Source organism: Cetorhinus maximus, chromosome 5 (genome assembly GCF_964194155.1).
Source record: "Cetorhinus maximus chromosome 5, sCetMax3.hap1.1, whole genome shotgun sequence".
NCBI classification, from domain to species: Eukaryota; Metazoa; Chordata; class Chondrichthyes; order Lamniformes; family Cetorhinidae; genus Cetorhinus; species Cetorhinus maximus.
This window is the reverse complement of record NC_135883.1, coordinates 109,722,264-109,744,452: the sequence shown is the minus strand read 5'-3', so window position 1 is coordinate 109,744,452 and position 22,189 is coordinate 109,722,264. Positions and strand designations below refer to the sequence as shown.

General features: G+C 43.4%; 1 protein-coding gene across 2 annotated transcripts in view; it reads left to right on the top strand.

Moving 5' to 3' along the window:
• Positions 1 to 4,165: 4,165 nt before the first annotated feature.
• Positions 4,166 to 22,189, top strand: part of faxcb (failed axon connections homolog, metaxin like GST domain containing b) — a 102,123-nt gene continuing 84,099 nt past the window's right edge. Inside the window, exons 1-3 of one of the 2 annotated variants that reach the window (XM_078541320.1) lie at positions 4,166 to 4,172; positions 4,493 to 4,614; positions 8,557 to 8,692. In XM_078541320.1, coding sequence (XP_078397446.1) covers positions 4,508 to 4,614; positions 8,557 to 8,692 — 243 coding nt within the window. In that variant the 5' untranslated portion in view covers positions 4,166 to 4,172; positions 4,493 to 4,507. The other variant, XM_078541319.1, reaches the window with a different exon arrangement.

The window sequence follows — 22,189 nt, the reverse complement described above, 5'->3', positions numbered from 1 at the left end:
GTATTTATATGGCTAGCCAAGTTCAGTTTCAGGTCAATGGTAACCCCCAGGATGTTGATAGTGGGGGTTCAGTGATGGTAATGCCATTGGACATCAAGGGGCGATGGTTGGATTCTCTCTTGTTGGAGATGATCATTGCCTGACACTTGTGTGGTGTGAATGTTACTTGCTACTTGTCAGCTCTTTTGCTCATGTTTGAACCAAGGCTGTAATGAGGTCAGGAGCTGAGTGGCCCTGGAGGAATCCAAACTGGGCATCAGTGAGCAGATTATTGCTAAGCAAGTTCCGCTTGATAGCACTGTTGATGACCCCTTCCATTACTTTACTGATGATGGAGAGTAGGCTGATGGGGCGGTAATTGGCCAGGTTGGATTTATCCTGCTTTTTGTGTACAGGACATACCTGGGCAATTTTTCACATAGCTGGGTAGATGCCAGTAGCAGTAGCTGTACTGGAACAGCTTGGCTAGGGACGCGGCAAGTTATGGAGCACAAGTCTTCAGTACTATTGCTGGAATATTGTCAGGGCCCATAGCCTTTGCAGTATCCAGTGCCTTCTTGATATCACGTGGAGTGAATTGAACTGGCTGAAGACTGGCATCTGTGATGCTGGGGACCTCTGAAGGAGTCTGAAATGGATCATCCACTTGACACTTCTGGCTGAAGATCGTTGTGAATGCTTCAGTCCTTACCTTTTGCATTGATGGGCTCAGCTCCTCCATCATTGAGGATGGGGGTATTTGTGGAGCCTCCTCCTCCAGTGAGTTGTTTAATTGTCCACCACCATTCACGACTGGATGTGGCAGAACTGCAGAGCTTAGATCTGATCCGTTGGTTATGGGATCGCTTAGCTCTGTCTATCACTTGCTGATTATGCTGTTTGGCATGCAAGTAGTCCTGTTTTATAGCTTCACCAGGTTGACACCTCATTTTTAGGTATGCCTGGTGCTGCTCCTGGCATGCCCTCCTGCACTCTTCATTGAACCAGGGTTGATCCCCTGGTTTGATGGTAATGGTAGAGTGGGGGATATGCCGGGCCATGAGGTTAGAGCTTGTGTTCAAGTAAAATTCTGCTGCTGCTGATGGCCCACAGCGCCTCATGGTTGCCCAGACTTGAGTTGCTAGACCTGTTCAAAATCTATCCCATTTATCACGGTGGTCGCGCCACACAACACGATGCAGGTTATCGTCAATGCGAATGAGGGGAGATTGAAGCGCTCTTTTGCGTGCATGCTTGAAAGAGCACTGGCCCCGACTCTCCCTCCTCCCCCCGCCCACACAGGTAACATTGTGCGCCATGGCTCATGCATTATGCTGGGCGGGCCTTAATTGGCCTGCCCATATAAAATGGCAGTGTGGAGCTGATCGCGGGCGGCACTTGGCTCTGCGACCGCCCCCACCTGAAAAATTCAGGCCATGGACTCTGTCGGCTGTTTGGCAGATGCGCCTGCGAAAGCAAGGAGAGATAATTATTGCATGGCAGTGGCCTGTGAAAGAGGACACATCACTCAGGGCATGGTTGTCTGATGGATGTTGCACTGCTGGATCCTCATTTGATAGAGCAGCCCCGACCTCACCATCAGCACAGGAACGGTCCAGATCCTCGCCAGCCAGCTGGATGGCTCTGTTTTCAAAGTCCGTGAGGACCTTGATTTCAGGCATTCCTCCACCAGTCTGCGACCTCTCCCTCTTGTGTGCCAGCTTGTCCTGCATGGATAGAGAATGGAGTAAGTGTAAGCAGAATGCCTGACAAGCCAGATGACAAGTATACCTGGCCTGTATGGGTGTTGAGTGGTCCCATGGACGGGATGTGGACAATGATGGTGTGTGTGAGAGAGTGAATGGTGATGTCCCTTGAACTGGCAGTGAGTGCGGGCCCTGCGGATGTGTGATGGGTTTGTGAGTGTGTGAGTTTAGTGATGAGATGAGTGACTTACCCTGGCGGAACAGAGGAGATCATTCATCCTCTTGTGGCACTGGGTGGCTATCCTCTTTTGCAGAGCATTGGCATTGACCACTGCTACCACTGCCTCCCAAGCTGGGTTAGTGCTGTTGCTGCCCATCCTGCAGCCAGAGTGGGGTGGAGGACATCCCAGCGGCCTCCACGGTATCCAAAAGTCGCTTGACAGATGTGTTGCTGAACCTGGGGGCTGCAGTCTCTTCAGTTTCAGGACCATGTCTTCCGTGCAGCAGTGGTGAGCTGGAAGCACTGAGATGTGTGCTTGCGGCTGGATTTTAAACATGACACCTGGCATGATGCAACAGCGGGGTGATGGCAGGCGGGTGAATGAGAGCCCGCCTGCCATGGAAACGGTGTGTTTCCCGGGAATGCATAAATAATGAAGCAGTTTCAGGATGATACGGCGTGAAAGCCCGCCATTGCGACCCGCAGGTAAAACATTACCCGCCCGCTACAGCACTTAGTGCAAATTTAGGAAAATTCCACCCAAAGTGTTTGAGGGCAATTATTAATATATATGAAGTGCTCATCGTTAAGAAAAATTATTGCAAGACTATGGGGAGAATAAGACTAGTTGGATAGCTCCAGAAAAGAGTTGGTGCAGGCGTGATGGGCCGAATGGTCTCCCTCCCTGCTTCTGTGATCACCTGGCTAGCAGCATAAGACAACGTATCTTTATGCATTTAAAGAAGTAGCCATTGGTCCTTATAATCTCTCAACTGTCATTAATATTTGTGTTATAAAAGCTGCCGGATATGTAGATTGTGAGAAACTTCAGACATGCAGATAAGCCAGGTTTCGCCAGAAGCACTTGGCTTCAGATTCAGTAGAGTCTTGGTCCAAACATGGACAAAAGAACTGAATTCCAGATGAGGTGGAAGTGGCTGCCCGAGACATCAAGGCAGCATTTGACCAATCGTGACATCAAGGAACCTGACTAAAATTTAAGTAAATGAGAATCAGGGAAAAATTCTCCGCTGGTTGGAGTCATACCTAGCACAAAGGAAGGCGGTTGTGGTTGTTGAAGGCTAATCAGCTCATTCTCAGGACATCGCTACTAGAGCTCCTTGGGTCAATGTCCTAGACCTTCAACTGCTTCATCAATGTCCTTCCCTCAATCATAAGATCAGAAGTGGGGCTGTTCACTGATATTTGCACAGTGCCCATTCACAATTCCTTAATGTAGCAGTCTGTACTTACATGCAGCAAGGCCTGGGCACACTCAGGATTGTTGATAAGTGGCAAGTAACATTCATGCCATACAGGTGCCAGGTAATGACCATCTCCCCATGACATTCAATGTCATTACCATCACTGAATCTCCTACCATCAGCATGCTGGGGAGTTACCATTGATCAGAAACTTAACTGGATGAACCTTTTAAATACTGTGGCTGCAAGAGCAGGTCAAAGGCTGGGTATTTTGTGGCGAATAACTCACCTCCTGACTCCCCAAAGCCATTCTATCATCTACAAGGCACAAGTCAGGAGTGCGATGGAATACTCTCCACTTGCCTGGATGAGCGCAGCTCCAACAACACTCAAAAAGCTCAACAGCGTCCAGGAAAAGCAGCCCGCTTGACTGGAACTCCTTCTACCACCTTCAACATTTATTCCCTCCACCACTGGTGCACAGTAGTAGCTGTGTGTACCATCTACAAGAGCCACTGCAGCAACTCACCAAGGCTCCTTCAACAGCACCTTCCAAACCCGCAACCTCTACTGCCTAGAAGAACAAGGGCAGCAGATACATGGGAACACCACCAGCTGCAAGTTTCCCTCCGGGCCACATCCTGACTTGGAACTACATTGGCGTTCCTTCACTGTCGCTGGGCCAAAACCCAACAACGTCTTTCCTCGCAGTACCATGTACACCAGATCGACTGCAGTTCAAGAAGGTGGCTCACCACTGCCTTCTCAAGGGCAATTTGGGATGGGCAATAAATGCTGGCCCAGCCAGCGACACCCAGATTCCCTACAAGAATAAAGAGAAGCTCATGTACTCAACATCAGCTGAAGATCTACAAAGGTCAATAAATATGACATTCTGAAGCTATTCTATCATAAATGTACAGGCTACACTTATGACGATCGCAACTTTCAGGTTATTATGAGTATATGATTTAGGTGTTAATGCAATTTAAAGTCTCTTCGGAGAATTAATGTGACATGCAATGACATCACTGAGAAGCTGAAAAAAACAGGAAGACAAAGGCAGGCAGCAGCAGCAGTAGCAATATGTTGCGTGTTTTGCACAGATACATAAGAGGCATCGCATGTTTGTTTCTTCTGCAACATATAACGGCATGACATCATTACAATTCCCCGATCATCTGCAATAGTTTCATATTTAAAAAGCGCAGTCACTCGGGGACGATCCAGCGGAATACCGAAGAATGTACTGGGGTGTTGGTTTTGCATCGTCCAGATCATGCGTGGTTGATCTGAGCAGGAATCAAAGCTTTTCCCTGGGACTGTGCGGTTCTGACGATCACTACTCCTTTTATGGATACATAATCACTTTTCCTTTGCAGGATTACTGTAACATCATGTCAGGGCTGGGAGCAGAGTCATGGTGGAAGAAAACGTTGTGTCTAACCGGGGGAGCCCTGCTGGCAGCTGCTGCATATCTCTTACATGAATTGCTAGCAATCAGGTAACAGCTCACCGTCCATTCTTTGATGCTGACAACAGACTGGGCACCAGGGCAGCTAACTATAATGGACAAGTGGCATTGCCCGTGAGTCAGGAGAATGGGGTTGTGCAGAACGAAACGCAAATCCTTTAAAATGAAAAATACATTAAAATGGAGGGAATAAAAACAATCCATTGAAACGTATTATTTTGTTAATTAAGAATGGTTTCAGATCGAAACTAGGCCAGCTTGGTTGATATAAATCAGGTCAGGCTCGGACGCATAGTTTTATTTCCCTAAATGCAAAATTGAATGTACTAATACCATTTGGTTGTGTTCTTGAATCATCAATACAGAATGTTTTAAAAATCCCTTGTGTAATTGGACATTTCCCAATATATTTCACTGTGTATTAACAGACTCTATTGATTTGAACCAGTTTCAAGTCTCACGGTCTGAGAACCGATTTACTTCACTAGCAGATTCAATCTTTGTTCGAGACTTCATAACCGAATATTTTAAATACATGTGCATGCAGTGCCTGTATGTCTGATGTGCCTGTGTTGTCTATATATAATGTATGCATTTAATATGTATATCTCTCTCTTTTAATATATATATATACCACATATACACGCAAACTCAGTTATCTGATCATTCACCTGGTTTTTTTTATAAGTCACAAGAATTAAATAACAGATGGATTTCTCATAAACTCACAGCTTAACAAAGTTTACAAACTACAGTGTGATATTCAGGAAAGTCTGTTCAAATGTGGGGCAGTTGCATTAATATATTTAATAAGCAGATTATTAAAATGTTTTTAGAAAGGGAAATCTTGCAGGAAGTTTATATTACTTAATCTATTATAACTTGGCTATTTTGACAAACACCACAGAACGAATAATAAAATGTTCATAAATTAACCTGTCTTTTCATAAACACTAATTGTGATAAGACTTGATTTCTAGGAAACAACATGTACCCCAAAATCACAATAAATAAATTAAATTATTTGTAATCTAATCAAAATGCATTGTTGCAGACATTATTCCATCTGCATAAACAAGAAATGGAGTGAGTAAAGATTCAGTTATAGTTAAAGCGATAGGTTCCTATGTGGTCCCTAACCTTCACAGAAGGAGGCTGCCAATGCTTTTACATGTTCCTGTGCATTGGTAGAGTTGGGTCTTTTAGTTACCTGAGGCTCCATATACACATTATGGGCAAACTAACTGTAGGACTGTCATCACCAAGGGTAATCAGATGAGGTTTGTACTACCTAGGTATAAACTAGTGTTTATGAAAAGTATTTAACAAAACAATTAACATTTACAAAAAAAAAGGGCTCATGCTTTTTCTTTCTTTGACATTTATCCTGCTTTACTTTCCTAGTGCTGAAAGTTGTTCTGAGTAGCAGCCTGGAAGTAGGAAAATACATTCAGTAGCAGTGGGGAAGTAATCTACACTTTAAGTGTTCCAAATTCAGTTAAAAAAAAACTTATTTTTAAAAGTTGAAAACTATGATTAAAATGGAAGCAGTAATAATTTAAATCATCACCAAAAATAGAAACAGACTGCTTTCTCTCAAAAGCAAATGGAACAATGAAAGACAGTCATTTGTGATGTTTGATTCAAGTGTTATGAATCATTATTGAACTACAAAGGTCAGGTATTTTGGAAAGACTGTACTTTACCAGTTATGTAACTTCTATCAAGAAACATATACACATTATTTCATTCACTTTATACATGTTTCAAATTTGTTGAAACAAAATCAACAATATTGAATCATGCTAATAAATGCTAATAATCATGCTTTTAAAAGTAATTGCACAATAATAACAACAAGAAATTAGATTTATATAGTGTCTTTAATTTAATGAAATGTCCCCAGGTGCTTCGCCAGTGCATTATAAAACAAAGTATGATACCAAGCTACATAAGGAGATATTAGGTCAGATGGCCAGAAGCTTGGTCAAGGCGGTAGGTTTTAAGGGGTGTTTTAAAGGAGAAAGTGGGATGGAGAGGTATAGGGATGGAATTCTAGAGCTTGTGGCTGAGGCAACTGAAGACACAACCACCAATGGTAGAGCAATTATAATTGAAAATGCACAAGAGGCCAGAATTAGAGGAGTGCAGATATTTTGGAGGGTTGTGAGGCTGGTGGAGATTACAAACATAGGGAGAGTGGAAGCCCTTGAGGGATTTAAAAACAAAGATGAGAATTTTAAGTCAAGATGTTGCTTGACCGGGAGCCAATTTAGGTCAGCCAGCAAAGGGGTGATAGGGGAATGGAAGTTAAGACATGGGCAGCAAAGTTTTGGGTGACCTCAAGTTTATGTGGGAGACCAGCCAGGACTGAATTGGATAATTGAGTTGTGAGGTAATGAAGGAATGAATGGGGGTTTCAGCAGCAGATGAGCTAATACAGGAGTGAAGTCAGGTGATATCACTGAGGTAGAAATAGGTGGCATTTGTGATAGTACAAATATGAGATTGGAAGCTTATCTCAGATCAAACTGGTGAACAGACTGGCTTAAGCTTAGGCTGTTGCCAGGGAGAGGGATGGAGTTGATAGTTAGGGAATGGAATTTGGAGCGGGAACCGAAAATAATGTAAGTCAGTTAAAGTTCAAAATTGTAAATGCATTTTATATGGGAGCTGCATTATATTCAATGCTTGTTGTGTGGATAATAATTGATAGCTTTATTGTTACCATTGTCAAACAAAAAGAATTTGCATTTATGTAGCATCATTCACAAGCTCAGGGCATCAAAAGCACTTCACAGCCAAGTACTTCACGAAGTGTATTCATTGGTATAATGGAGGGAAGCACAAAGATTGAAAACAGAAGAACAATTCTAGGAGTAGTCATGCTGAAGGGATGAACATAACCACTGCATTTAGCTTTCAACAAAATTTACACAAAAGTCATATCAAAACACATGAATATGTCCCCTGATTTTTGGCTGAGTTACTAAGAATAATAAATTACAAGCCTCTTTTTCAAATTTTGCGCCCTATACAAAGGAGATTGTTGTTCCTTAACATCAACAATCTAGAAGAATATAGAGCTCAGACACATTGGCCCAAAACAATTCTCTATTAGAGCATTTGTTATTTGAAAATATTTGCATAGCTCATATAATAAATGTTGATCTTTGTAATGAAATCATTCAAGGTATCAAAATGCTGATTAGTATATAAATTCTAGATTTGCCATTCTTTAATCCTCTTTCATTTTAGGCTATTATAGTTGAGCTAGTTGGCTCTTCCAGAAAATAAGAAGTTCTCTATAGTGATTTTGTGAAAGATCTACAGGCATTCACTCAAGCCTTGATAATTCCTGTATTACTGGAAGCCAAGACATGGAATATAGCAAGTATGGTGGGTACACCTTCCATTTCAGCTTGTTCCAGGCCTCTAGACCTCTAGTACTGGGACATAACCACAACATTAATGAACCTCTGAGGTGTCCTGAGTGGGAGGGGCTGTTTCCTCCACCCACCTCTTTACCAGTGTGCGTATGCAAATTACATAAGGCACTAGGATTCCTTTGATTTATGCTCCCATTACCATCCGTACAATACCAAAGCAGAAGAAAAAGTCTAACCTTTCTTGCCAAAAACAGATTGGCCCAGTGGAAGTGATCCATTTAAAAGTGCTTATTGCCTGGACAACCTTTTTTCATTTCTCACACTAGTCTAGATGATCCTTCCCCTGCCCTGCAAATAATGCTGCCAGCATCCCCTTCACTGGCCCCACCACATGTAACTGTTAGTGAGGAAGTAGGGGGCCAGTAACCAGGCCAATTTCCAAGCTTTTCTGATCCTAGCTCCCCCTTCAAAAGAAAACTGGTTTTGGCATACACATTAATAGTTCATAATTTATCTGTGGCTGTATTAAAGTGTTAACATCACTGTCGTTTCAGCAAGTAACTTGTGTTTTGTTTTCTTTCAGAAAGGAGCAAAAACTTGATTCAAAAGATGCAATTATTCTGCATCAGTTCTCACGACCTGAGTGTGAAGTACCTAGCCTGTCTCCTTTTTGCTTGAAGATGGAAACGTATCTTCGAATGGCAGACTTGCCATATCAGGTTGCTAACATTTCTGCTACTGTATTATTACTGGTTGCAATATGTATAATGTTGCTTACCTGAGCTTTTACAAGCTCAGCAGAGTTAAAGACATTTTATGTAGTCAATCTTTCTCTTGCTAGCCACCTAGACCAGCTTATCATAATGGATGGAAGAGACACTCAATGCCTTTTGAGTTGACAGTTTCAGTGGGCTGAATCATCCCAGATTTGCACTAAGTGCGATAGCGGGCGGGAAAAACAATGTTTTACCTGCCGGCCGCAATGGCAGCTTTTCACACTGCATCATCCCAAACCTGCCGCATTAATTATGCATTCTTGGGATACATGCCGTTTCGATGGCAGGCAGACTCTGATTCGCCTGCCACGCTGTCACCTGGCCACTTCATCAAGCCAGGCACCACATACCATAAAGTATAGCTGCACTCAGTGTTTCCAGCCCAGGACTGCTGCAAAGAAGGCATGGCCCTGAAAGGCAAGAAGACTGCAGCCCTCGAGCACCTTTTGGACGCCTGCTGTGATGTCCTCTACCCCCACTCTGGCTGCAGGAGAGGCAGCAACATTATCTCTCTGGCTTGGGAGGCTGTGGCAAAGGTGATCATATGGCTGATCTAGTAGGTAGAGAACTGCCTGTGAGCCCCCCTAAAAGCGATGTGGTGCTGCCTGTAAAGCCTGGTGCTGATGGCTGCAAGTTGAACGAAGCAAAGCAGGCAAACAAACCTCGAAGCGCAGCCCGCCAAGTGCATGCCTTATATATGCTGTTGTGAAACACGTCAGCATGTTTTCCCGCCGACATGTGCAGACGATCCAGCGGGGGAGGGGGTGGGGTGGTGGGGGGGAAATGAAACCGACAGGCTGGCCTTATAACGATACGCAGATGTATTACAACGAGGAGCCCGATGTCCGATGGTGGGAAAAGCGGCCCACCATCGACGGGCTGAGCGGACAATCGCAAAGTGGTTTCACGACGTTGTGAAACCAATTTTTGGCCTCCTTGCTGTATTGTCCACTCACGCTGCCAAACACACCCGATGCCAGGGGGCAAGGAAAATCCCGACTAGTATTTCAACATCACACTTGAACCTAAAATCCCAGAGACATTTCTGTTAAATAGCCCCTGGCATTTGTCTGCTGTTGGCAGTAATAACTACAGCTTTTATATTAGTGAAGCATTTGGACATATAAAGTAGCAGCAGAAGTGATAAATGTTCAAGAACAACTATTTAAAAATGTATTCTTGTTCATTTAAAAAGAAAGTCTTCATTTTGTAACTGAATTTATTCTGCATTATATTTTAATTTAAAGGAGAGGAAGTTCCTAGCCAAAGTAGTATGAAAGTATAAATAGGTGTTTATAATATCTACTTAAGTAATGGACACTAGCCAGTAGCTGTGTACCAGGTATTGTGTGGCTCATAGCTCAATGCCCCAGCTATACTGCACTATGTGGGACACCATTTTTTGGAGCAGTGTGGCAAGACAAATCTCTGCATATTTATAGCTAAGGGGATGCATAGAACTCCACTCAACATTGATCAAAATATACTTCATTGGTGAAAAAAAAACACATATATTGTTAATATTGCCTTTGTAGCAGCCTCATTGGAACCCCGCAACCCGAGGCATCCTTCCCTCTTGAGTGGATTCATTGATCTTGTCATTGAGAAGTCAAGGTGAAGGGCCAAGATCTGTAGTGGATGACACTGCCAAGGTTGAAAAGAGTGAAGCAGAAGATTAGGTAACTCAGAGAGTAGGTGACTAGGTTTTAAAAATGTGGGATGGGAAGACAAAGGTAAGGAATGAATTTGAGTAGGAGACTGTACCTTGATTTAAACATATCTAGAATACAAAGGGGAAATATGTAGTATATTATGAAGCAAAACATATCCGAGACCCTGCATCCTCCTCAATGGTTGCTTTCTAAGGTATACAAGCTTCGTGTTCCCTTTGTCCATATCCTATTTGTCACCAGAAACATTTACTTTTATGTCAGCAACATTGCCTGCCTCTGTTTTTCCCATAGCTGCACTGTTGCTGAAAGCCTTAGCTGTGCTTTGATACCCTGGACTCAATTTCTCCAATACCCTCCCCATTGACCTTTAGGGTTCCATTTGTTCAATGTGCATGTTGGCCACACTTTTCCCTAAATCCTGTTGCCCGCCATTCCTGTCTTACTAGAGTTACGACCACATGAGGAGGGGTAACCAAGCCATAACAAGGTTTTTTATGAATCTGTAAGGATGAAGGTATTAGTTCAATGCCTGTGCTTAACTGTATATGTGCTGATTGCAAAGAAACTAACAAAGGGGTTAGGTTTCATTGAGCTAAAAACCCACTCAGGTAAAGATATAAAAAATATTCAAAAAGGTAAACCCATGCCCAACCTTCACAAAAAACACCTACACACAAGCATTACAAGCTATAGAGTAGGAAGTTAGTTTTCAGCCAAATTAAAATACAACGCTAAAAGGTAAAACATGGAAAGTTTACCATTTATGAGCCCTTCGCTGGCATCCGCGGCTGAAATGTGTACAGGAGAAGTTTTTAGGCCAATATGTAGAGAGTCCAACAAGGGACGGCGCATTGCTGGACCTAATTCTGGGGAATGAAGCTGGACAGGTGGCTGAGGTGGTGGTGGGGGAGCATTTTAGTGATAGTGACCACAACTTGGTACAATTTAAACTTGTTATGGACAAAGAAATAGACAGGTTGCAAAAAAATGTTTTGGATTGGGGGAGAGCGGATTTTAGTAAAATAAGGCAGGATCTGGCCAAGGTAGACTGGGAACAGTTACTTGTGGGGAAATCTACAGAGGAGCAGTGGGGGGGCATTCAAAAAGGAAATGGGGAGGGTACAGGCTCAACATGTTCCCTCTAGGGTGATAGAAAGGAGTAACAAGCCCAGAGAACCATGGATGACCAGAGATATTCAGGATACGGTGAGAGGAAAAGAGAGGCTTTTAGCAGGTACAAGGGAAGCAAATCAGTGGAGGCATTAGTGGAGTACAGACAGTGCAGGGTGGAGCTAAAGAAAGCAATTAGGAGAGCAAAGAGAGGATATGAGAAAGCTCTGGCTGGTAAAAGTAGGGAAAATCCCAAGATATTCTATAAGTATATTAATGGGAAGAGGATAACCAGGGAAAGAGTAGGGCCCTTTAGGGACCAAGGGGGCAATCTATGGGTGGAGCCAGTGGACATCGGTAGAGTGCTGAACGAATACTTCACATGCGTCTTCACCCAAGAGAATGAGGATGAAGACATCGAACTTGGGGAGAGAGACTGCGAGGTTCTTGAGCAAATTGATACAGGGAGTGACAAGGTACTGGAGGTGTTGGCAGGTTTAAAAGTGGACAAATCTCCAGGTCTGGATGATTTGTGTCCCAGACTGCTGAGGGAGGCAAGGGAGGAGATCGCAGGGGCTCTGACCCAAGTTTTTAATTCCTCTCTGGCCACGGGGGAGGTGCCAGAGGACTGGAGAACAGCTAATGTGGTTCCGCTATTTAAGAAGGGTTGTAGAGATAAGCCAGGGAACTACAGGCCAGTGAGTCTCATGTCAGTGGTAGGGAAACTATTGGAGAAAATTCTGAAGGAGAGAATCTATCTCCACTTGGAGAGGCAAGGTTTGATCAGGGATAGTCAGCATGGCTTTGTCAGAGGGAGGTCATGCCTAACAAATTAGATTGAATTTTTTGGGGAGGTGACCAGGTGTGTAGATGAGGGTAGTGTAGTTGATGTAGTTTATATGGATTTCAGCAAAGCCTTTGACAAGGTCCCACATGGGAGACTTATAAAGAAGGCAAATGCACATGGGATACAGGGTAATTTGATAAGGTGGATTCAAAATTGGCTTAGTTGTAGGAGACAGAGGGTGATGACAGAAGGATGCTTTAGTGACTGGAAGCCAGTGTCCAGTGGCGTACAACAGGGATCTGTGCGGGGTCCCCTATTATTCGTCATTTATATAAATGACATAGATGACTATGTGGGGGGTAGGATTAGTAAGTTTGCGGATGACACTAAGATTGGCCGGGTGGTTAACAGTGAGGTTGAGTGTCTTGGGCTACAGGAAGATATAGACAGGATGGTCAAATGGGCAGATAAGTGGCAGATGGAATTTAACCCTGAAAAGTGTGAGGTGATACACTTTGGAAGGAGTAATTTGACAAGGAAGTATTCGATGAATGGCATGACACTAGGAAGTTCTGAGAAACAAAGGGACCTTGGTGTGTGTGTCAATAGATCTCCGAAGGCGGAGGGGTATGTTAGTGGGGTGGTGAAAAAGGCATATGGGACACTTGCCTTTATTAATCGAGGCCTAGATTACAAAGGTAGGGAGGTCATGTTGGAGTTGTATAGAACCTTGGTGAGGCCACAGCTGGAGTAGTGTGTGCAGTTCTGGTCACCACATTATAGGAAGGCTGTGATTGCACTGGAGTGGGTGTAGAGGAGATTCACCAGGATGTTGCCTGGGATGAAACATTTAAGTTATGAAGAGAGGTTGGATAGACTTGGGTTGTTTTCGTTGGAGCAGAGAAGACTGAGGGGCGCCTGATTGAGGTGTACAAGATTATGAGGGGCATGGACAGGGTGGATAAGGAGCAGCTGTTCCCCTTAGTTGAAGAGTCAGTCACGAGGGGACATAAATTCAAGGTGAGGGGCAGGAGGTTTAGGGGGGAACGTGAGGAAAAACTTTTTTACCCAGAGGGTGGTGACAGCCTGGAATGCGCTGCCTGGGAGGGTGGTGGAGGCGGGTTGCCTCACATCCTTTAAAAAGTACCTTGATGAGCACTTGGCACGTCATAACGTTAAAGACTATGGGCCAAGTGCTGGTAAATGGGATTAGATAGGTAGGTCAGGTGTTTCTCACATGTCGGTGCTGACTCGATGGGCCAAAGGGCCTCTTCTGCACTGTGTGATTCTGTGATTCTGTGAAGCAGAATTTAAAATGCAGTGGTGTTGAAGTCAATGTAAACTGCAATTTCTGGAGATAGTCTCTTTTTTTCTAAAAACATAATCCGTCTTTTCCAAAACTCGAAGATTCTGCACCTGAGGTTTCTTTCAATGGAAATTCTCTATCTCTGTGCTGGATTTCAAACTGTCATAGAGATAAGGTCTTGCCGTTTAGAAACTTTCTTCGAGGCCTCTGCTTAGCAGCTTGTTGTAATAAAAGAGATTTCAAAAATGGTTATTCTAGCCACATGACCTCTATCTCCCATTAATTATTTCAGAAGGTATTTGGTTAGCTCATGCCTGGACAGACTGTGGCTATTGTTTTATGGCTGAGGTGATTAGATTCTGTAATGTCCCAGCCATTAACTTCTGAGTGATCCATTATTCATCTTGATGAGATAGGAAGAACACTTTCCATGTTGTTGTTGTCCCGGTAGGCTTTCTTGCTCCACTTGAGAGGTAGCTTTATAGAAATGCAAATGTAAGCTCCAGTACAGTTTCAGTGGGCTGAATTTTGCCGTTGGCGGGCAGAAGGCGGGACCCATTCTCTGACGTGTAAAATGACGCGGGATGATGTTGGGGGGAACCCCTGACATCATCCCGCCCCATTTAAATTTTCAGGAAGGCAAAATCAGCTGCAGGCTCGCCAACCTGTCAATGGCCAATTGAGGCCATTGACAGGATCATTGAAACAATTAAAGGACCCGCCCGTCCAACCTTAAGGTTGGCGGGCAGGCCAGGAGCCCCAGCGGGCAATAGAAAAAACATAAAACCTCATCCACTGGCGGGACGAGGTTTCATGTAGGGATTTAAAAAGCTTAATAAAGTTTTAGTGTAATTAATGAACATGTCGCATCTTATATGACATTGTCACATGAGGGGGACATGTTAAGGATTTTTTTTTCTATTTTTAATGTTTTTAAAAGTGTCAGCGATCTCCCTGAGGCAGCACTTTGCCTCAGGGAGACGTGCGCTCTTTCGTGCACATGCGCGAAAGAGCGCATTCTTGCTTTTGGGGAATCCCCCTGCCCGCACAGGAAGCACATAGCGCTTCCTGGTGGGCATCACACTGGGGCGGGCCTTAATTGGCCCGCCCACACAAAATGGCGATGGGGCCCGCTTCTCCAGCAGGGATCGGCTCCCCGCCCGCTGGAGATTGGGTCGGGCCCGGCAGACAGAAAATTCTGCCCAGTAAATCTTTTGACATAGCTCTTCACATCAGCAGGTGTGAAATTCCATAGGAGGATGTCTGGGTTTGTCTTAATTGTATTCCGCATTGGAACCTTCCAGAAAACTGGTCAACTTGCAATACAAGACGTCAGGTGACTTGTGGTAGCCATATTAAGCCAGTGCATTAAGAAAAGTAGCAAGACAGAATTTAAGGAGGAGCCTGAGGCATCAAGAGCAAGATAGTTGAGATAACTGAAAGATTTGCCATCAGTAATGGTGCAGGGAATTCACATATGTCAATTCTGTAGGGCCAAGATGGGGCAAAAACATTACTTTTTAAAAGTCCTTTTTAAAGCAATTCAATACGTATTTGATCAGCCGATGAAAATAAAGATTGATATCACTCATGCACATGTCACATCATTGTGACACGAACTGTACCTGAAATGCACAGAATTCAAAATCCTAGTTTGTGACCACAAATCCCTTATGTTTTTGCCCATCTTGGCTCTACAGAATTGACATATGTGAATTCCCTGCACCATCACTGATGGCAAATCTTTCAGCTATCTCAACTATCTTGCTCATGATGCCTCAGACTCCTCCTTAAATTCTGTCTTGCTACTTTGCTTTATCTTTTAAAAATCCCTTCAAAACCATTTTTGAAATATACTTGGTCATTTCTCCTAACACTTACTAATATTTTACATTTGTATTTCCACTGCGAGAGCCCAGGAATGTTTATTACATTAAAAGTACTTTCTCCCATCTTATTCAGCCCTTTCCAATGCTGGCAGCATACTCAAGGTTTCTGATAAAAAGAGTTAATGTTTGCCACTCTTTCCCTGATAATATCCCTTATACATATTCAGCAATCCTTCGTCTTGGGCAAGTTGAAATGGGAATTCACCGTATAGGTCTTAGATACTTCAATTCCTGCCCCACAACAATCAGGATGGGATTTCTGCTTGCCACCACAGCCCAACCATGACCCTACAAATTTTACCACTTAATGGCAGTGTTTACAATGTTATCTGCAATTGTAAATGGTTCCCTCTCCTCAATGACTGTCCTTCTTTTCAAAACTGCCCTTGTTCCCTTCCAAAAAAAATACACCCTGGATCTCTTGTCCTCGGAAACTACTGCACTATCTCCCTTGGCATTAGGCAGGCTACCAACCTTCTCAATTTCAATGGCAGTCTCACATGGCAGATTGCGATCTCCCACGTGAGGGTAGATAGAACCATTGAACCATAGAAAAGTTACAGCACAGAAGGAGGCCATTCAGCCCATCTTGTCCATGCCAGCCCGAGGACACCCAGGTGCCCTTTCTAATCCCACCTTCCTGCACCCGGCCCATAGCCCTGCAGCTTACAGCACTTAAGGTGCAGATCCAGGTACTTTTTAAAAGAGTTTAAAGTTTCTGCCTCTACCACCAACTTGGGCAGCGAATTCCAGACACCCACTATCCTCTGCGTAAAAAAGTTCTTCCTCATGTCCTCCCTACACCTTCTGCCACTTATCTTGAATCTATGTCCCCTTGTTCTAGAATTCTCCATCAAGGGAAACAATTTTATCCTGTCCACTCTAACTATTCCCCTCATAATTTTGTGCACCTCAATCAAGTCACCTCTCAGCTTTCTTTGTTCTAGGGAAAATAACCCCAACCTATCCAATCTCTCCTCGTAGCAACACTTTTCTAACCCTGGCAACATTCTTGTAAACCTCCTCCATACTTTCTCCGGAGCTATTACGTTCTTCCTGTCATGTGGTGACCAGAACTGCACACAATACTCCAGTTGTAGCCTCAGCTCCTGCTTAGATTCATTGTTCTGTATACGCACATGTTTGCCTTTTTTCTCTGGATAATAAATGGAGGAAAATGTAGCTTCTAATTTTATCCTAGGAATCTTATGTGGGTTCAGCTGGTCCCTGTGAATTTTTTTTACCCTGGTTCACACATAAAAAAGTAATCTTTCTGGTCAGCTTATAAATGGACCCTTTCTCCCCACCCCTCCCCTCCTCCTACCACCCTCATTAAATATTAAATTTAAGTCAATGGATGTGGAGGATATATGATACCCTTTGTCCGTCTTCCACCACTTCTCTCCGAGTTGTTTTACTCATCATTCCATTTACACATTCCTGCTGGGTAGCCTCACTGGTCAGTACTGAATATTGGAAATTCAGGCATCCAGATTTCTGATACTTGGTACTGTTAGGTGAGGTATCATGCCAATCAAGTAATGTTAGAAGACTGATTCTTCTTGTTAACACAGCACATTGTTTGAAACAAAGTTTGAACTAGTCCTGTGAATGGACGTGAACTTTATGATCCTAAGCGATCAGTGAAAAACTACAGTGATTGCCGGGGATTTTTTTTTAGATAGGGAGAATATGGTGTGAAAAATTTCATATGATTGTATTAACACATTTATTAATAATATTCCCCACAGCAAAATTTCAAACCAATTATTGTATGAAAGCATATTCTATGTTATTTTTGCTTGCTATTGGAATTCCTTCAGTATGATGGGGTGGCACCAATGCTGGCAGCTGGCAGTTCAATTGCCAACAAAAAATGAACTTTGATACCCTGTAGACAATTCAAACGTCCCGATCCCTAAGATTAACCCACCTCCTGACTCCCCAAAGCCTGTCCACCATCTATAAGACACAGGTCAAGAGTGTGATGGAATACTCCCCATTTGCCTGGATGAGTGCAGCTCCAATAACACTTAAGAAGCTTGACACCATCCAGGACAAAGCAGCCCACTTGATTGGCACCCCATGCTCCCTCCACCACCGACGCACAGTAGCAGCAGTGTGTATCATCTACAAGATGCACTGCAGGAACTCACCAAGGCTCCTTAGACAACACCTTCCAAACCCACTACTGCTACCATCTAGAAGGACAAGGGAAGCAGACACATGGGAACACCACCACCTGCAAGGTCCTCTCCAAGCCACTCACCATCCTAACTTGGAAATGTATCACCGCTCTTTCACTGTCGCTGGGTTAAAATCCTGGAAGTTCCTCCCTAACAGCACTGTGGGTGTACCTACACCACATGGACTGCAGCAGTTCAAGAAGGTGGCTCACCACCGCCTTCTCAAGGGCAATTAGGTATGGGCAATAAATGCTGGCCTAGCCAGCAGTGCCCACACCTCATGAATTAATTAAAAAACAAATTAGAGATATAGAATGGCAGAGACCTTGGTTAAGGAGGTCCATCAGGTAATGGTTCCCCCAAATCCCATGACTCTTAAATGGAGCAGCATGCTTGTTTCATCTGGTACAGCCTCTGAACATTTGGAACTAACAATGAGATGGGGGACTTTGGTGTCTGTTCTCTATATGAGACAAGTCAGCCTAAAAGTTTCTCATGAACCAAATGTTTATGCAGGTCAAAATGTGATTTGCTTTCATGAAGGATACTGGGAACCTGTGCAGAAGCTGTGCGTAAGGTTCATAAAGACCCTGACAGAAAGATAATAAATTAGGGAGCCTCCTTATGGTGCAACTGGAGCTTCAAAGCAAGTGCTCCAGCTCTACAATTTACCGTTGGCATGGACACTGAAGAGAAGTCCTGGATAAATACATACAAAAAAAATCATGCTGTTTGGTTATTCCCTGTGCCAGCTTCACTTTCGGTTCCCCCAGCCCCATATCCAGAAATGCTGCTGGCATTTGATGGACCAGAAAAAATCCCTGATTGACTGCAGATCTCTGAGATGTCAGCGTCTTAGAAGTTATAAGCCAGCTGTGCCATAAAGTGATTTTACTGTGCTCAGCTTGCATTTTGGGTCATGTGCAGCTGTTTCTCACATAGCCGTGTGGAAAACTAGAACAGCAATAGCCTTAGGCCTAGTCCCAATCCCAGCAGTGCTATTTAGGGGTCAGGTTATCTTTTTTTAGTAACGGTCATCAGAAAACCATTTAGACAGAGAGCTCTACAATAAATTTCAACGAAAACACACATAACATAACAAAGAAAAACTTAAACCTTTCCCTCAAGACAAAGTGTAATTCAATTCTATTCACGTTAAAATCTAATCAGAATTACACGTTGATTCAGAAAGCATAGATGGATCACATCAATCTGTTTTACTAATCCTACATGTGCAAAATATGGTAGAAAGCCATCAGAAATTAGACTGGATTGTGCTTGAGCCTCCCTAATTGAGGCCACAATATTAATTCCTGATTTTTTAATGCTCTTCTTGTGCCTTACTCCACCTTGCCGTAGAGCTTTGTCCGCCAGCAGTGCCATTTTGTTAAATCGGCCCTTTGATTTGGAACACAGTGACAGCAGTGCCAAGTGAAAGGAATTATGCAGCCAATCAGTCAGGGACAGCTCTGTTGTCAAGGTTACCCTTATGCGCTGCATTATAATAAGTAGATATGTGGAAAGGAAAAAGCAATACATTAGCAGAAGCTGATTACTTAAAAGGTTTTTTCATCTGAAGCCTTGTAGAATCTGGAACATTTTGAAACAATTTGCACAGGCACCCTCTGTTGGCATTTTAAAATACAGAATTTCCTGGGTGCCTTGAGTTCAAGAATGTTTTCTTATCCAACAAACTCTGCTTTTTTAGATGATCAGCAAAATTTTCCTTTGGTTCACTAAGGAGATTTCTTCTGTAATATCTGCAACATAAGGGATGAATGGTAAGGAGGTGGTGGTGTGTGATAAAGCAGCATGTTGCTATATGGACTTGTTATAGTAGGATGTGGGTTTGCACTTGCATCTCTTCACATATTGAGATGCTAATCTTGTCTGTAACATTGGAGCTGCCGCATTTAGTAAAAGTGAAGTTTTTCTCCAGCAGGAGGGAGAGAAAACCGGAACATGAGTGAACTGGGGCTATTCTCCCTTGAGCCTATATGTTCGACTGGCATTGGGAGAGACCTGACAGAAGAAATTGTGCATGTGACACTCGGAGGATGTCAAGAAAGTTTTCTGCTCCTTTATTAAATCTTCTCTCATATTCACTATCTCCATCCTTCAGAGTACTAAAGTTTGGTTAGTGGAGCATTGATTGAATATGCTTCAATGACCCAGAGTCCAGGCTGCCACTGGCTCAGATCCCTGATCATCTTGGAAAGAACCTATTTTTTATGCAGAGAAAAGTGTACAAATAGCAAATGAAAGAGTTGACATATAATTCCTGTTTGTTAGTGAGGGTGAATGCTGGCTAGGGCATGACAGGAAATGCCTGTTCTTCTTCAAATAATGCTGTGGATCTTTTGTCTCTACCTGATCAGGTCAGTCATGTTGGAGAGCTATTGTAACCTTCCATCACTATAATGTGCTATAGTGTGTTGTATTTACAATGATCTTCCCTGCACATTGTCTTATTGCACTTAAAAGCCTTACTACAAATGCTCATGAGTCCGAAGGGTGGTCCCATTTTTTAAATTTGTCCTTGGGATGTGGGCGTCTTGACGAAGCCAGCAATTATTGTCCATCCCTAATTGCCCTTGTTTGGAGGGTATTTAAGAGTTAACCACATTGCTGTGGGCCTGGAGTCACATGTAGGCCAGACCAGGTAAGGATGGCAGATTTCCTTCCCTAAAGGGCATTAATGAACCAATTGGCAATGGTTTCATGGTCATCATCAGACTTTTAATTCCAGAGGGAGGATTTTTCTCTCATTGGGTGGGCTCGGTGGGGGGCGGGCGGTGCGGTCGGGAAGCCGAGCGCTGCCCACGATCGGGGCCGAACTGCGAATTCACGCTGGCAGGCCAATTAAGGCCTGCCCAGCCTGAAACATGCGTGGCAGCGCTCAGCACTGCCTGTGTTTGGGGGTGGGGGGAGGAGGGTGAGTGGGGAACTTTGCGCATGCGCACGGGTGGGCATTGGAAAAGCTCCCTGAGGCACAGAGCTGCTTCAGGGAGATGAAGAGTTTAAAACACTAAAAATAAAGATGTTAAAATGTTCTAAAACATGTTGCCTCGCGTGACTCTGTCACATGAGCAGGGACATGTGATTAATGAAATGTTAAAGTTTTTATTTTATTTTTATTTGCTGTTGGAAACCTCAACCTGCTGCTTGGCCTTTTCGCCTGCCCACTACAGCGAAAAATTTCTTTCAATTATAACTTTAATGGTCTTAATAGGCCTTTTAATCACCAGCACTGCCAACTCTAGCACGCACCTGCTGAAATATCACACAAGTGCACAATAATGTCAGGATGCTCACCCAACATCATCACACACTCAGTTGGGTCAGGCACATTCAACAATCGTTATATTCTGGCCCAGAATTTTTTTTTTGAATTCAAATCCCACCATCTGCCATGGTGAGATTCAAACCCAGGACCCCAGAGCATCACCCTGGGTCTCTGGATTACCAATCCAGTGACAATACCACTATGTCACATCCTGGTATACATTCAGCCCATCTAATGTTGTTGATGTACGTATCGTCACACTCACCATGGCCTGCATAATGAACATTTATGTATTAGTGCAAGCCATCATCAGAAGATTCTCACTTCTCTTACTCTCTTGCTGGAGCAGTACAAGGCCACACACAGGAGGTTCATGTCGTAGAAGAGTCTGGTACATACAGGGTTAATGTGGACTGAGTACAGTACCACCCACAGTGATGTAAGAAGGCACATGACCTAAACCTTGGGCAGTGCGATGTTGGCCAGAAACATGTTAAGACCTAAGATGGAGATAGCTCCATACCTGTACCTTTTACTGTATAGTTGTATATAGTTACAAGTAATTAATAAAAACTTGCTGTTGACATACAAAAGCCTAGGAAGACTTCTTTAACAGACACGTTCTGCAACCAACACCATCCCAACAATTCAGACCACTGATGTTGCATGAGGTTGAACCCCTATAAATTCTGATAAAGGAGTCCATGAAATGTGTTAGGGACGGGCAAGTAAAGGGTCGCTGCCAGCTCAGGGTTTATTACCAATCTCTGCAACTTCCATGCTGAAGTCCTTCACTATATTATGTCTTCTATCTATGAAAAGAAAGACTTGCATTTCATAGAATTATTACAGCACAAAAGGAGAATATTTGGCCCCTTATATGACCCATTTCACAATCTTAAATGTATGAAAGCACTTTACAGACAATTAAATACTTTTGGAGTTTAGTCACTGTTGCAATGTAAGAAATGCAGCAGCCAATTTGCCCTCAGAAAAATCTTACCAGCAGCAATGGAGTAATGAGCAGATAATCTGTTTTTTGATGCTGGTTGATTGAAAACATTAACCAGGACCCCAAGGAGGACTCAGCAGTTCTTCTTCAAATAGTGATAGGGGATATTTTATATCCACTTGAGAGGGATGATGGTACATTGGAAAAGTAGCATTTCCAACTATGCAACACTCGCTCAGTGTCAAGTTTTG